The 17,931-nt window shown below is 41.6% G+C and overlaps 1 protein-coding gene across 1 annotated transcript; it reads right to left on the reverse strand.

Moving 5' to 3' along the window:
• Nucleotides 1-606: 606 nt before the first annotated feature.
• LOC111881113 (galactolipase DONGLE, chloroplastic) lies at nt 607-2,128 on the reverse strand. The gene has a single exon (XM_052764826.1). The coding sequence runs from the start codon at nt 2,073-2,075 to the stop codon at nt 663-665; it is 1,413 nt and encodes a 470-aa protein (XP_052620786.1). The 5' UTR covers nt 2,076-2,128; the 3' UTR covers nt 607-662.
• Between the last annotated feature and the right edge of the window lie 15,803 nt (nt 2,129-17,931).

Here is a 17,931-nt window from a genome sequence, read left to right on the forward strand (position 1 = left end):
TTCATTTTCCATTTATTCCATAATATCAAACATGTCATAATACATTACATGCAAATGTATAATGAGAGAGCCAACCAAAGATTTTCATTTAAACATTTTCAACTTATAATTAAAACATTACATTCAATATTGATAAATTAGTCATGGAGTTAACATTATTATATAAAATGAATTATATACCTTTTACGTAAGAAAACTTATGCCATTAAGATGGATACAAGCAAACAACTTTTGACTTTAAAAGCATGTCGGAGAAACACAAAAACGTTTGTTCCCTAAACCTAAAAACTGAAGGAAAGAAAAAAGAAAACATGAATAAAAAGTATATTGTATTCATGTAATCCCCGTTTTTGTTATACTTTATTTGTTTAAATAAATTTACCAAATATCGCGTAAATAAAATTCACCACAATAACCACCTACACGTTTACACTTTACACAATTCATCTATGCTATCTATTTCATAGATGACCCCTCCAAGATTATAACATGGAATCTCATATATAATTGGTTGGGTCCAATTATTGTAAAATGTTATTTTCAACAAAGAACGACAAAACTTTCAGCTTAATGGGTGGACTTTTTCTAACTCTTCATAACTAAAAAAACAAGAAGAGAACCTTGTTATTTACGAAATTATTAATGTTTTCAAGGAGATTCATCTATGGGTAATTAGCTAAACTCATCATATTTGCAAACATTACACAACCATGGTACAACAAAAATGTTATTGCAGCATATCTCCATGGTACTGAAAATTTCATGTTAATTTCTTTCAAATTTTTGATCAAATCCACCCTTTTTTGTCGAATTTTCGATCTCCTTGGACAGTTCTTTATCATATCGATATATGTCTGCATGTCGTGAACACATAGAATATCATCGATCTTGAGGAAATCCATCACATTCATTCCCCTTTTCACAATCTTATCTATCATGTAATCAGGTATTTCAAGGTTCTCCTCTTCATCTGTCTTTAAACAGTCAAGTACCAATTCTATACCAACATGAGCATAACAAGCACATGTCCAAGGGCTAAATGTCTCATTGAATATAACTCCTGGGAGTTTTGTTATAGGATCTTTTGCATTAACGATTCTAAGAACTTTCACCCCCAACTCCTCACACCGTTCCTTAAAACGAACATTCCCAACCCTCGGTCCTGCAAATGAAAAAACTGTAAGCGGGACCGTGGGTTGTTTTAGTCTTAGTTCTGCAATGTCGTATGCGAGTAGCAGGGCTAACGAGCTACCCATGCTATGACCGGCTAACGTTATGCTCATATCTTCGTGTTTATACCTTCTTAAAAGGCGAGAAATTTCACAAATAAGCTGCTCACGACAACTTCCGACACCAAATCTAACATTGGTCTCAGAAGAAGTGTACAAGCTGAGGAACCCAGCCTCGACCATGATATGAGGTTTTGGATCATTAGGATCCAACCTAGCTGGAGACAGCGAACTCATTAAGTTCGCTATCCATTCAGGATAAGTAGCCGTGCCACGGAAAATTACTAAAATATCCCTCCTCCCAATCCTCTTTACCTCTTCATCTGACGACACAGCAATGTACCCGACCCACCGCGCACACGAACCACCATTCTGGATTGGAATGTTGATGTCAGGGGTGGCGTAAACATACTTTGTAACTTCATAACCGCAGTCAGCCCACCCTACCTCCATGAACATTCGGTTCTTGGCATACTTGCAGGTCAAGTAGCGACTGGAATCGGGGTTCAGATCAAAAGCGTCATAGGAAGCAGTAACGAACTTTCCATAACGAATGATTTCAAGTTGGAGAAGAGGATTCAAGGGTTGGATGAGATTTTCCCAGTTGTTTAAACCTTGAACATCTCTCCAGTTAAGAGGTAAACTTGGAGATATGGTAGAAACCCTAGCATGTGAAAGTGAGGAGGGTAAAGACGTAATTGCAACAGTAGTGCTACATATCTTCTTTCTGAAATCAGGTCTGCAAGAATATGGTTTTTTGGTGGTGATGATCTTGGTATAATCAACTGGGAAGTAAACAAGATTCATGCATGGAGTGTTCTTTACATCAAACACTGACTTAGCCATTCGAGAGCTTGCAGGAATTTGATTACAAAGAAAGGCTAAGAGATTTATCAAGATTAAATCATGTTTAGCAAGGTTTTGACTCAGAGAGATTAAGCAAAGCTCTGCAATGGACTATATATATATATATATATATATATATATATATATATATATATATATATATATATATATATATATATATATATATATATATATATATATATTACAGTTTTACCTGTTCTCGGAAGGAAGTGAATTGGGAATAAGCAAAATCGCATGAATGGCGAGGAAGGTGACCGGAATTATATAAACAGGAAATCGGGATATTGGTTTATTGTTGGACACGTGTCATGACTTTTAGTGGTCGGTGGGGTTGAAAATAAAAAAGTAAACAAAAAATAGTTTATTTTGTTTTGCGGCTGAGAGTGGAAAACGAGATTAGGAAGCATAATAATTATAAACAAACGACGGTTACATACCTTCTTTCTACGTACTTATGGTTTTTTTTTATTTGGTTTATATAACATATTAAACTAAGAGCAGAAATTGGTATCCGAAAGTTTTAGATTTATATCCCAGTGGTATCAGGTGGTGTCCTCCTTCTTTGAGATCGAATGTTCAAGTCTCGTCGTGGACATAGGTGGAATAGGTGTCGTTAGCTTAGAAGTAGATTAGATTTGCAGTTCAATATATATATATATATATATATATATATATATATATATATATATATATATATATATATATATATATATATATATATATATATATATATATATATATATATATATATATATATATATCGGCTTAGGCGGCCGATTAATTGGCGCCTAGGCGTTAGGCGGTCTCCAACCGATTACGTTTATACCTAATCGGCCTATGTAATCGGTTTGGGTCAAAGTCGGACCTAATCGGAACTAGGCGGAGTTGGGCGCCCTGATCGGTCAAAATACAGTCAATAGAATTCAAAATTTTCAGGGGCAAAATCGTCAAACCATTGCTAGGGTTCATTTCTTCTTACTCATTCCATCTCAATCGCATTATCAATTTCACTGCTATCTCTCTCTCTCTCTCACATCAAAAACGACAATTTCTTCTTCTTCTAAGCATTCTGTCTGTTCCAAGATCGTTGTTGCCTTCCAAGATCGTTGTTGCGCGCCTTCCAAGATCATTGTTGCCTTCCAAGATTGTCATCGCATTCCAGTCATCTACAAGATTCTGTTGTCGCTCCTTCTCCTTCAATATCCTCTGTCTTTGTTCCTTCCCCTCCGACATCCTCCGCTCCTCTATAATCCCTCTGATGCCTTTAACTCCTCTATTCCCGATGATACTGCCAACCTATACAAAGTTCCCGATGATACTGAAACTGCAAAGGTAATCATCCAAATGTTGAAATTCCCTGATTAGATCTTGAATTAAGCTTAGCTTTTCACTTGGGTTATGCTAATTTTTCATCTTATAGTCAATATTTGTTCATATATTAGTTTCTTTCTTTAATTGTTCTTGGTTATAGAAATGAATAAAGTGAAAGCTTCTTTGAATTTTGTCATCGTTGATGATTCTGGTTATTAAAGTGTGAAAGCTTCTTTGAATTTTACAGTTTTTGATTGTTTTTGGTTCTGCTAATTCCAGTTAAATTAATATGAAGTATATACAGAGCCTGCTGATTTGTGATGATATTAGATGAAGTGATGATAAATTGATATGAATATGCTATTAATGTGATGATATACTTAATTTTTCTGTTAAAATGATATGTGAGTGAGTATATTTAATGTGTTAATGTGATTTTTTAATGTGTTAAACTGATATGAATATGGTGTTAATGTGATGATATATTAGATGAAGTGATGATAAACTGATATGATACATAGCATGTTGATTTGAGTGAACAATTTTAATGTGTTAATGTGAGTTTTTTTTATAATAGTTGATGAAGCTCTTGCAACTGATGTTAGTCAAGTACCCCAAGAAAGTCCAAAAACGAGGGAACTTTTCAATGAAGATTTCGAGTCCGAGAGTGAGGAGCAAGTGTTAGAAGAAGATGAATATGAGTCAGATGGGATTCAAATAATGGAAGTATGTGGAGAATATTAGAATAAAATTGTTGTGCTTGTTAAACTCACTATTAAACTTTTATGGACTTGTTGGATGATGATTTTGTGTGTTTATTAAACTTATTATTAAACTTTTATGCTTATTTTGGATGATAAATGGTTGTGCTTGTTAAATTTATTAAGTTATTATTAAACTTTTATGCTTATTTACTTATATTCTTAGTATTAAAGTTAGATTTATAAATTTATGAATTATTTTTTAATAATTAATGGTCCCCGATTAATCCCCGTCTAACCAATTAATCCCTAGACCCTAGTCCACCGCCTAGCTAACGTCTAGCGTTTTCTGCAACCTTGATATATATATATATATATATATATATATATATATATATATATATATATATATATATATATATATATATATATATATATATATATATATATATATATATATATATATATATATAAGAATGAGTTCTATGGAAAACAAATAACTAGGGCAACATCTACCGGAACCAATAATCAAATGACACGTGTCCATTTCTTTCTTCACAAGTAATGTATTGTGGAAATTATTGTGGAAGTGATGTGTTGTCATATTTTCATTGGTTCAAATATGTGTCGCCCTAATCATTCATTTTCCATATAACTCTTCCCCATATATATATATATATATATATATATATATATATATATATATATATATATATATATATATATATATATAGAGAGAGAGAGAGAGAGAGAGAGAGAGAGAGCTAGGTTATAATGTGGATGGACAACTATTGTGCGGACGTATGGACAATGCTATTATATGATAATGACTAAGAGAGTTGATTGTTTAGTAATGTGAATACGTTCAACCTCCCACAACTATCGTAATTTTCATGCATTCTCATAAATTCTTATTTGTTTTTTGTTCTCACACATAGTTTTTCACTAATTTATATTCTTATAGAATACGACTTTATTTGTTTTTGATCTCACACATGGTTTTTCACTAATTTATATTCTTACATAATACGACTCAATAAACATTTTGACAACATTCTGAAAGAATGAGAATAATAATAAAAAGTCTATAGTAACCTTATAGACGATTTAATAGTGAGAATATGTGATAATGAAAATAGTTATGTAAGATTGAACGTATTCATACTGTCAAACACCATATTTTTTTGCTATTCTCACAGAATAACATTGTTCATACGTCTGAACAATAGATGTCAATCCATATTTGAACCTAGAAAAGTTAATCTACTCCTAAGTTAACAACACCTATTCCACCTATGTCCATGACAAGACTTGAACTCTCGACCTCAAAGAAGGAGGGCACCACCTGATACCGTTGGGTTAAACAACATATTTTTTTTTGCTATTCTCGCAGAATAACATTATCCATAAGTCCGCACAATAAATGTTAATCAATATTTGAACGTAGCTCTCTCTCTCTCTTTATATATATATATATATATATATATATATATATATATATATATATATATATATATATATATAGGGAAGGGTTATATGGAAAACAAAAAAACCCTAAAAATCATAAAAATGCATAAAATAATACTTAGACATCACAAAACTTTTTTTTTTGACTTTACACATCAAAAAATCGCAGCTTTTTTTTTTTCTTAAATTTCGCTGAAAAATAAAATAAAAAATCAATTTTTTTTTATAATTTTTTTTCAAAGGGTCCAAACAAAGGGTTATTTTTTATTAACTTGATCATGAGACGAACACACTCATTGTAGGATGAGTGATCTTCAAAGATGGCCCTGAAATTGCTTGATGCAATGGATGGAGATTGGTTTCGAGTAGCGTAGTCTGAACCAGCGGGTTGTGCGGAACTAGAAGCCTTGGCTTGCTTCTTTGAGATGCCTGATTTCACCATTTTGAGAAACTCTTTTTGAAGAACTTGCAGAAAAGCTTTGAGTGCAAGAGAGTGAGGAAGATGAAAATCACCAAAGAGAGTTCAGAAAGCGTAAAGCTTTCTTGGGGAGGGAAAAAAAGTTTATATCGTAGCGGATCTCAAAATTTTATTGTTTTAACCTTATATGAGACAGATAAAAATAAAAACCCTTGAGTTTTTATATTTAAAAATTAAGGACAACCACAAATAAGATTAAAGAAAAGTAAATCTTTAATGTTTTGATTTTTCAAAAATGTAGCATTTAATGAAGTGTCAGGCCCAATATCACACGTCTGAAGATCGTGTGGTGAGGGGCGAAAATTCGTTGAATAAAGGTGGAATTTGTAACGGATTTGACATCTTCGGGCAAAGGGGATTAGATAGTTAGGAAAAAGGATTTCTAAAAGATTTCTTTTATTGGGAAACTGTTTTATTTGGTATCAAACCCAAAATAGGTCTGACAAAAGGATTATTTGAAAAAGAAGAACTGAAACGGTGATGTGCTATACAACGAATGTTCTTTGAGAATGTTTTTTTTAATTAAATGAAGGATGATTAAATAGCACATAAAGTTTTTTGGAATTTATGAAGTAGTTGAAGATTCATTCAATGCAACTGAGGATTGAACAACCATTGTGGATTGGATCATCATTGCGGATAGATTCGTCGTTGTGGTGGATGATTAGAAGACAACAATAGAAGGAACTGAGAGAAACACTTGAACAAAATCAGAAATAACAAACAATAAGGACCCTTGAAATATAGGTATGATATATGGTTGCGGTACACAAGCTATACTGAAAACATGTATGATAGATATATTTAGCTAGGACCGCAACAGAGACCAGAAGTGGTCTGCGGTACCTATCAATTCAAAAAGAATTGCGGGTCCGGATTCATCATTCTTAACATTTGTAAGAAACTGTTTAGTTTTGTAGAGTCAAGTGCCTTTGTAAATACACCAGCAATCTCTTCATTAGTGTTAACAAAAATTAGTTCATTGTTACCTTTCAAGATGTGGTCTTTGATGAAGTGATACTGTAGTTCATATGGCTTTGTCTTAGAGTGATGAATAGGATTGTGGGAAATCACTATAGCACTCTCAGAGTCACTGTAAATTGGTATCCACAACATCATATATTCGTACGTAGCCTATAAGTTGAGTCTTCATCCATAAGACTTGTAAACAACAGCTGGCTGTAGCCACATATTCAGCTTCTACGGTAGACAACGAGACACAATTTTGTTTCCTTGATGACCAACTGACGAGTCTTCCACCAAGAAATTGACAGCCACCGGAAGTGCTTTTTCTGTCCAATCTGCATCCGGCATGATCCGCATCTGTGAATGCTTGAAGACTGAATTCGTTCCCTGCAGGATACCAGAGGCCTAGAGCTTTGCTTCCCTTCAAGTATCTGAGAATTTCTTAACTGCGGTCATATGTGATACTTTCGGATCTACCTGGTATCTTGCGCATAAGCCTGTTGTGAAGACAATGTCAGGTCTGCTTGTGGTGAGGTACATCAATGAGCCAATCATTCCTCTGTAAGTTTTATGGTCTACTGATTCTCTGGAAGAATCAATAGAGATCTTATATCCGAAGGCCATAGGGACCTTGGCAAAGGAATAGTTGTCCATTGAGTATTTCTTCAGCAGTTTAGAGGTGTATTCTCCTGATGGATGAATATCCCTTGAGGGACCTATTTCACTTGAAGTCCTAGTGAGAATTTAATCTCTCTGTTCATGCTCATTTGGAATTTGTTGGTCATGAGCTTTGCAAATTCATCTACCATCCCTTGATCAGTTGATCTGAAGATGATATCATCCACATATATTTGTACAAGCATAAGGTGATTACCGTTTGCTTTTCTAAATAAAGTGGGGTCAATCATTCCTTTTTTGTAAGCGGATGAGACAAGAAATTCTGAAAGGGTCTCATACCACGCTCTTGGTGCTTACTTTAGACCATAAACCACTTTTCTCAAGCTTGTAACAGTAATCTGGAAATTCATGACTTTCGAAGCCTAAAGGTTGTTGAAGATAAACCTCCTCTTTCAATTCACCATTAAGGAAGACACTCTTTACATCCATTTGATGTACTTTGATGTTCTTGTGAGCAGCGTACGCTAAGAAAATTTGTATGGCCTCCATCCTGGCTACGGGGGCGTATGTTTCAACATAATCAACACCTTCAAGTTGACTACACCCCTTAGCGACTAGTCTCACTTTGTTTCTGACGACCAAACCGGATCCATCTAATTTATTCTTGTACACCCCTCTTGTTCCAACAATAGTTTGACCTTTTGACTTCGGAACGAGTTGCCACACTTTGTTTCTTTAAATTCTGCCAGTTCCTCTTGCACTGGGGATATCCAGTCGGGCTCCATTAAGGCTTCTTTGATGGTTCTGGGCTCGACAGAGGACATAAACGTTGCATAGTGACAGTGATCAGTTAAATCATTGGAGGAACGAGTTTGAATAACTACAGATGGATTTCCGATTATTTGAACTGGTGGGTGGTCCTTCGTCCATACATGAAGACAGGGTTGCAGATGGTCAACGGCTGTGGTGGAGGAAATGTCTTCAATATCTGAAGACTCTGCAGCAGAAGAGGGCAATTCCCCTTGGACTTGTGAGCAGCCCGCAAAATTGTCTTGAATCGGGGAAGTGGGATTAGCATTTACTTGAGCATTTGAGAGAATTTTCCCCTGGATTGCGGATGGGAATTCCCCCCGAACCTGAGAAGGTTCCCCCTAGATTGTAGAGAGAGTGATTATCCTTGGACCGGTTTTAGTGTCAATGTTCTCTATATCTTCAATGTCCGAGTCTGAGGAGACATTTGATGGGAGAGTAATTAAAACATCCCAAAAACACAGTCTGAAAATTTCGTTTAATTTAATAATAAAAACCATAGCCGATAAACCTCATATAAAAATGATAAGCAATGTAGCTCAAAATATCATAACAATTGTGTAACATCCCAAAAATACGAGCCAAAAATTTCATTTTTAAAACATGTACTTAGCAAACATTAGGAATAAAACGTTCAACGATCATGTCATTTCAGGAAAGATAATGCATGTTTGGAAAACATTTTTATAAAACATAAAAGTGTCAGAGTACAAATCCCCAGGTGATATCATAATGCGGAATATAAAGCATGTGTGTGATATACCGCTACCGCGCCAGCTCCTTCCCGTTCGAAGAAGAGGTACCTGAAACCAAAAATGAAAACTGTAAGCACGAAGCTTAGTGAGTTCCCCCAACATACCACATACCATACAATCACATATCATACATACTGCCGGACAATTCTGGGGTGCCCGACCTACCCGGTACGGCCATTCTGGGGTGCCGACTTACCCGTGTCAAGCCGTTCTGGGGTGCTGACTACCCATGTCAAGCCATTCTGGGGGGCTGACTACCCATCGGTCTTGACAACCGATCCTCGGGGACTATTTCACCCCTACTGCTACTGTCACATATATCATAACATAACATATTATCAGACATATCTGGGGTGTCCGATCTACCCTTCGGTCCTAACGACCGAACTTGGGGACTATTCCCCTCCTACTACCAGTATCACATATAACATATCATGCCAGCATATAAACATATCATCACATACTGTCAGACATATCTGGGGTGTCTGACCTACCCTTCGGTCCTAACAACCGAACTCTACTACTATCACATATGCATATCATGCCAGCATATAACATATCAGGCAGTAGCAAACCCAGATGATATCACAAAGACAAACATCTAACATACAACTCCTACTGGTGGGCCGGCATTGTGGTCGTAGACCCACCGCTACTGGAAGGTAACTCACCTCAAAGTAGCTGCTGATCTGTGTGGGAACTGACTGCCTTCTGCTGCTGCTGCCCCGGAAATCCTCCGGCTATAATTCCCACAAAACACTCAGTCAAATACTGCTAACCGACCTCAGAGTAAATGACCATTCACCCTTAACCAAACCAAGAGTCAAAGTCAAAGTCAACTTCCAATTGACCCAACTCGCCGAGTCCTTTTCCCTTTGTCTGACCCTAATCCCGTCTCTACTCGTCGAGTTAGGCATTGACTCGACGAGTTTTCCTTCTAATCCAAGGTCCAATAGTCCTTTATCCTACTCGCCAAGTTGTATGAACAACTCGTCGAGTTCATCTTCATCCGAAGAACATGCTATGCTGAGACTCGCCGAGTTGTATGAACCACTCGCCGAGTTTGTTCTTGAGGCAAGAAGATTGCCTTGAACTCACCGAGTCAGGGCGTTGACTCGCCGAGTTCCTTCATGAGTGAGTCTGGCTTCCGACCCACTGAGTCACACCCCATGACTCACTACCCCACCCAGCAAACACGAAAAGGGGGAAAACGCGGGGACTCGCGACTCGACTCGTCGAGTCCGATGAACGACTCGCCGAGTCTGTTACATGCAAATACTATGTACTCGATTTTGCTTGAATCTAGCTCATGCCATTCATAGATCTGGGTTTCTAGGGCCTGATTAACATGTAAAGTTTCCAACTTTACATGTAAATAAACACCAATGAAGGTTTTAGGGCTCAAAATGCACTAAAGAAGTAAATCTATGGCTTTCATGCAATATGACTCCATAAAGGCAGTGGATCTGAGCTCCTGGAGCTCAATCATGCCTAGATCTAAGGGTTAATCAACTTATTACAAACCCTAATTCGTAATCAATCTTGGAAATGGCTCAAGAAGGACTTTAATGGAGCTATAAGGGACTATAAGCATGGAAACATAGGGAAACTGAGTCATACCTCAAGGAAATCACTGAGATAACACCAAAATGCCTGGCCTCCTTCTTCTCTTCTTGATCTACTCTTCTTTTCTCTCAAAAACTTCAAGAAACACACCAAAGCACTTCAATCTCACAAGGAATAAGGGTTTGGACGATGTTTGGAGCTTTGAGGGTGAAGGGGGCGAGGTTGGGGCACATAAGGTTGGTTTAAATAGGGTGCAAACCCTTGAAATTTAGGGTTTCATCAGACAGCGGGGACTCGCCGAGTCGAGAATGTGGACTCGCCGAGTCGCCAACTTAAACGTGCTCCCAAACCCGTCTCTACTCGGCGAGTCGGGCCTACAACTCGCCGAGTCCAAGGCCAAAAATGCAAAATACTTAGATAAATTTTACGTACCAGGAACTAGGTGCTACAAATCACCCCCATTTATTTTAGACTTCGTCCTCGAAGTCTGCTGCTCGATCCTGAAACAGCTCGGGGTAATGCTCCATCATTTCTTCCACCGGTTCCCAGGTCCATTCCGAACCATTTCGATGCTGCCATTGCACCTTTAATAATTCCACCCTGTTGTTCCTCAGATCCTTCGACTTCCGGTCGAGGATTGCGACTGGGCGCTCAATGTAATTCAGGCTGTCATCAACCTGTATATCCTCTAGCGGCACCACCACTGAATCATCCACTAGGCACTTCCGCAGCTGGGAGACATGGATGGTGTTGTGGATCTGACTGTGCTCGGCTGGTAGATCCAGCCTATATGCCACCTTTCCCACCCGGGCTACAACCCTGAACGGACCAATGAATCTCGGGCCCAACTTGCCCCGCTTCATGAATCGAATGACGCCTTTCCATGGTGACACTTTCAGGAGAACCATATCCCCGACCTGGAACTCCAGATCTGATCGACGCTTGTCGGCGTAACTTTTCTGCCGACTCTGCGCAGTCTGAAGCCTGCTTCGAACCTGTTGGATCCTCTTGGTCGTTTTGAGCACCACCTCGGTGCTCCCCATGACCCTCTGGCCAACTTCACCCCAACATATCGGGGTCCTCCACCTCCGTCCGTACAACATCTCGAATGGGGGACGGTCAATACTCGTGTGGTAGCTGTTGTTGTACGAGAACTCAGCCAAGGGAAGATAGGTATCCCAACTACCATCGAAGTCTAGCACACATGCCCACAACATATCCTCCAATGCCTGGATGGTCCGCTCGCTCTGACCATCCGTCTGCGGGTGAAAGGCGATGCTAAAATGCAGACGAGTGCCCAGCTCATCATGAAACCTCTTCCAAAACCTGGAAGTGAACCGCACATCTCGATCTGATATCACTGACACTGGCACCCCGTGCTGCGCCACTATCTCCCTGATATAGATATCGGCTAACTTTTCGGCCGAGATACTCTCCTGGATCGGAATAAAATGGGCGCTTTTGGTCAATTGATCCACGATGACCCAAATCAAATCTACTCCTCGCGCAGTCCTGGGAAGCTTTGTGATAAAATTCATCGTAGTATCTTCCCATTTCCACAACGGGATATCCAACGGCTACATCTTGCCGTGCGGTCTCTGATGCTCGGCCTTGACCTTCCTGCAGGTCAAACACCGCTCGACGTACCACGCCACATCCCGCTTCATGTAGGGCCACCAATAGTCTAGAAGAAGATCCCCATACATCTTCGTCGCCCCTGGATGAATAGAGAATCAGGATTTGTGCGCCTCCTCCATCAATATCTGGCGCACTCCTCCGTGATACAGCACCCACACCCTACGGTGTAGTGTCAATAACCCTCGGCTATCATAATCGAAGGAGGTGACTTGACCCACTATTCGCTCACTCTTCCGATGTTCCTCCTTCATAGCCTCCTGCTGAGCCTCCTGAATCTGCTCTAACAGTGGAGTCACCACCGTCATCCTCATACACACATCTCTGATCGGCGCCTCCTTACAGCTAAGCGCATTGGCCACCATGTTGGCCTTCCCCGGGTGATTAAGGATCTCGCAATCATAATCCTTCACCACATCCAACCACCGACACTACCTCATGTTCAGATTCGGCTAATCCATGAGGTACCTCAAACTCTTGTGGTCCGTGTAAATGGTACATCGAACTCCGTAGAGATAATGCCGCCAAATCTTGAGGGCGAAGACCACCGCCCCCAACTCTAAATCATGCGTCGGGTAGTTCGCCTTGTGAGGCTTCAGCTGCCTCGAGGCATAAGCAATGACATGCCCCCTCTGCATCAAAATTGCGCCTAAGCCCGAGATAGACACATCACAGTATACCATAAAATCCTCTACGCCCTCGGGCAGGGCTAAGATTGGCGCCTCGCACAATCTCTGCCTCAGAATCTCAAACGCTGCCTGCTGCTCAGGTCACCATCGAAAGACCACGACTTTCCTAGTCAACCATGTCAGGGGTACGGCTTTCTTGGAGAAATCCTGAATAAATCTCCGATAGTAGCATGCTAATCCTAGGAAACTCCGAATCTCAGATGGAGACTTCGGAACCTCCCATCTCATCACGGCCTCCACCTTGGCCGGGTCTAGTGAATTCCCGTTTTGATTGACGAGGTGCCCAAGAAACTGCACCTCGTACAACCAAAACTCACACTTGGAGAACTTGGCGTACAAGCTCTCCCTCCTCAAGGTCTCCAAAACCTCTCTCAGATGCTCCTCATGCTCCTCCTGCGTCTTGGAATAAACCAAGATGTCATCAATGAAAACTATCACAGACCGATCCAGCATCGGTCTACACACGCGGTTCATGAGGTCCATGAACACGGCAAGAGCATTGGTGAGCCCAAACGGCATCACCACGAACTCATAATGGCCATAATGCGTCCGAAACGCGGTCTTCTGTACATCCTCCTCTCTGACCCTCATCTGATGATAACCTGAACGCAAATCGATCTTGGAGAACCAAGATGCTCCCTGTAACTGGTCAAAGAGGTCGTCATTCCTCGGGAATGGGTAACGGTTCTTCACTGTTACCTTATTCAGCTCCCGGTAATCTATACACATCCGATGCGACTCGTCCTTCTTCTTCACAAACAGGATCGGGGCTCCTCAGGGTGAACTGCTCGGTCGAATAAATCCCTTGTGTAGCAGCTCCTGCAGCTGCATAGACAACTCCTGCATCTCGGAAGGAGCCAACCGATAGGGTGCCTTGGCTGTCGGAGCCGCACTAGGAACTAGGTCAATCCTGAACTCTACCTGACGCTCCGGAGGTATTCCAGGAAGCTCCTCCGGGAACACATCAGCGTAGTCTCCCACCACTGGAACCTCGCTCACCATCGCCTTACCCGCATCCCGGGTATCCATAATGTACACGACATACCCCGCGCAACCCTGCTGAAGGTAGCGCCCAGCTCTCGCTGCTGAACATACTGTGGGTCCACGATGTGGCCTCTCGCCGTGGATCACCAACTCTCCCCCACTTGGGGTCCAGATCCGCACTAACTGTTGTGCACAATCTATTACCGCCCCATTAGGGCTCAACCAATCCATGCCTATAATCACCTTGTTCCCCCGCAAAGGGATGGGAACCAAATCCACCAAGTAGCGCTCTTCAAATAACCTTTGGACACAATCCCTGAATACTGCTGACGCTTGCACCGATCGATCATCGGCAATCTCTACCTCTAAAGGGCAATCCAACATGCCCGGAGACTCAGTAAACCTCTTTCTAAGCGCAATGGAATCAAATGATCGGGATGCACCCGAGTCAAACAACACCTGAACAGGAATACCGTTCACATGGAACGATCCTAACGCATATACACAGAGCACTGATCAATATCATAACATCGTAAAAATAAGATAGAGGAAAAGGATCATACCCGTCACCACATCGGGTGCGGCGCAAGCCTCCTCGGTAGTCAATTGAAATGCCCGGCTCCTCACCACTATAGCCTTTGCCTTGACCTGCCGGCTATCTGTAATCCGCAGGGTAGCTGGAGCTGGCGCCTTAGCCGACACTGATGCTGTCAACTGGGGGCAATTGGCCTTCTTGTGGTCCCTCTGGTTGCAGTGGAAACACAGCAACTCTGATGTCTGAATCACAGGTGCAGGGGCGGTACAATCCCTGCTGAAATGCCCCGTCTTGCCGCACTTATAGCAGCACGACGATCCCAGTCTACATGCCCCCTCATGAGGCCTACCACATTTCTTGCAGCGGCTCGGTCCTGACTGGCCTTTCGGCCTACCATCTGATCCCTTGGGCTTCTTCCCCGAAGTCCCTCCTGCCTGATCCTCCTCTGTCTTCCTCTTCCGGATGTGCTCCATATCTATCTCCCTCTCCCTCACCCTGGCAATCATAGAGTCCAAGGTAGGACAAGCTGAAAAACTGACATGCTCTCGAATATCAGCTCGGAGCATGTCATGGTAGCGGGTCCTCCTCATGTCCTCATCACCCGTATACTGGGGCACCAACAATTCCCTCTCCCGGAACTTGGCGGTGATCTCCGCCACAGTCTCTGTCGTCTGCCTCATATCCAAGAACTCCCTGGCCAGCTGCTGAAGCTCGACAGCCGGCGCGAACTCTACCCTGAACCTGGTCGCGAAGTCCGACCAGGTCATAGCCTCGACAACCGAGGCTCCCAATGAGTCACCCACGGACTCCCACCAATCCCTAGCTCGATCTCGTAAACACCCTGCTGCAAACCTCACCTTTTACCCCTCAGGGCAGAAGCTAATCATCTGTGCATACTCAATGTATGCAATCCATCGTATGGCAGCTATGGGGTCCTTCGCCCCGTGAGAATCCAGCGCACCACTGCCCCAGAAGTCCTTGAAGGACAGTGTGCGAGATCCCGACTGGCCTAATGCCATGTCGCTCCTGAAATGCCCTAAGGCGATCCTCCATCAACTCCAATATCCCTTCCTTGATCGACCCGAAGATAATGGGGGTCGACTCAAGGATGTCTCTGGTGATCTCTGACGCGATGAACTCGCGTAGCCCCTCGTCTACTGGCTCGGAACCCGATCCCTCTCCTGAACTGCCAACTGCTGGCCTTGAGCGTAGTACCACCATTCCGAAATACATAAATAATAATTGTTAGCGGTACTTATACCTCTGGAGGGATCACACCTACTACAAGTTCCCTGGTCTTATCTTGGCCTTCCTCGGTTTGGGTACGGATCCTCTGCTTTCAGTAGTACAAGCCCATACTACCTTCCACATCTATCCGTACCTTCTCCAAGGACTGCCTTGACTCCACCAGATCCCTGTCACTACCGCTTATCACCGCTATACTCATCCTAGGCTTGCCCTAGGAAAATCTCTAACTCTACTCGACCCAGTCGTTAGCTGCTGAAGGCCTCCTTGTGATGCCAGTTAGCCATTACCTGAACACCATCACATGTGATGAGGCTCAGATAATCCTTCGAGTAACAGATTCGTCCCTATAACAATTAGACTCAAATGAGAGCTGCGCAATACGGCCAAATCCAACACTCTAAGATTATTCAACCCTGATCACATGTGACGTGACGTATTCACTTAATGGCTAACTCCCATCACTCACAACCGCACAAAGCAAGCAACATTCAGACAAAAGGGAACAATCTCAAGCAAATCTGTTCTCATAGAGAAAAAACTGAACTAGCATACAATGCTAAACTCGTACTATCAGGCATAACCTAAACATGCTACCCTACTACTGTCTACTCAATTCTAGCATGCAATTTTCATATACTAGAGCACATAAAGCAGGCACATAAGGCATCACTCCTAGATCCTAAGTCCTATTCTAGCATGTTGTTCTACTAGAAACTGATAAACATAACATAAGTTGGTATGGGTACTTTGGGGAATACTTACTTGAGCTCAGCCGGTCGCGCTCATCACACACTTTGTTCCTTCTTAAAACTCTTTACTCAGCTTTTAGAAAACATTTTCTTCTTTAAAATATTTTAATCCCTCGATTTGAGTTCAGACACCCCTGAAGGTGTGTCCGAATCCCTCAAACCAGGGCTCTGATACCAACTTGTAACATCCTAAAAATACGAGCCAAAAATTTCATTTTTAAAACATGTACTTAGCAAACATTTGGAATAAAACGTTCAACAATCATGTCATTTCACGAAAGATAATTCATGTCTGGAAAACATTTTTATAAAACATAAAAGTGTCAGAGTACAAATCCCCAGGTGATATCATAATGCGGAATATAAAGCATGTGTGTGATATACCGCTACCGCGCCAGCTCCTTCCCGTTCGAAGAAGAGGTACCTGAAACCAAAAATGAAAACTGTAAGCACGAAGCTTAGTGAGTTCCCCCAACATACCACATACCATACAATCACATATCATACATACTGCCGGACAATTCTGGGGTGCCCGACCTACCCGGTACGGCCATTCTGGGGTGCCGACTTACCCGTGTCAAGCCGTTCTGGGGTGCTGACTACCCATGTCAAGCCATTCTGGGGGGCTGACTACCCATCGGTCTTGACAACCGATCCTCGGGGACTATTTCACCCCTACTGCTACTGTCACATATATCATAACATAACATATTATCAGACATATCTGGGGTGTCCGATCTACCCTTCGGTCCTAACGACCGAACTTGGGGACTATTCCCCTCCTACTACCAGTATCACATATAACATATCATGCCAGCATATAAACATATCATCACATACTGTCAGACATATCTGGGGTGTCTGACCTACCCTTCGGTCCTAACAACCGAACTCTACTACTATCACATATGCATATCATGCCAGCATATAACATATCAGGCAGTAGCAAACTCAGATGATATCACAAAGACAAACATCTAACATACAACTCCTACTGGTGGGCCGACATTGTGGCCGTAGACCCACCGTTACTGGAAGGAAACTCACCTCAAAGTAGCTGCTGATCTGTGTGGGAACTGACTGCCTTCTACTGCTGCTGCCCCGAAAATCCTCCAGCTATAATTCCCACAAAACACTCAGTCAAATACTGCTAACCAACCTCAGAGTAAATGACCATTTACCCTTAACCAAACCAAGAGTCAAAGTCAAAGTCAACTTCCAGTTGACCCGACTCGCCGAGTTGGCTTGCCAACTCGCCGAGTCCTTTTCCCTTTTTCTGACCCTAATCCCTTCTCTACTCGTCGAGTTAGGCATTGACTCGAT

Source organism: Lactuca sativa, chromosome 1 (assembly GCF_002870075.4).
Source record: "Lactuca sativa cultivar Salinas chromosome 1, Lsat_Salinas_v11, whole genome shotgun sequence".
Taxonomy (NCBI): domain Eukaryota; kingdom Viridiplantae; phylum Streptophyta; class Magnoliopsida; order Asterales; family Asteraceae; genus Lactuca; species Lactuca sativa.

Bases quoted from the DNA above. Each gene is read 5' to 3' on its own strand.
- LOC111881113 (XM_052764826.1), bottom strand. From the start codon at position 2,075: ATGGCTAAGTCAGTGTTTGATGTAAAGAACACTCCATGCATGAATCTT.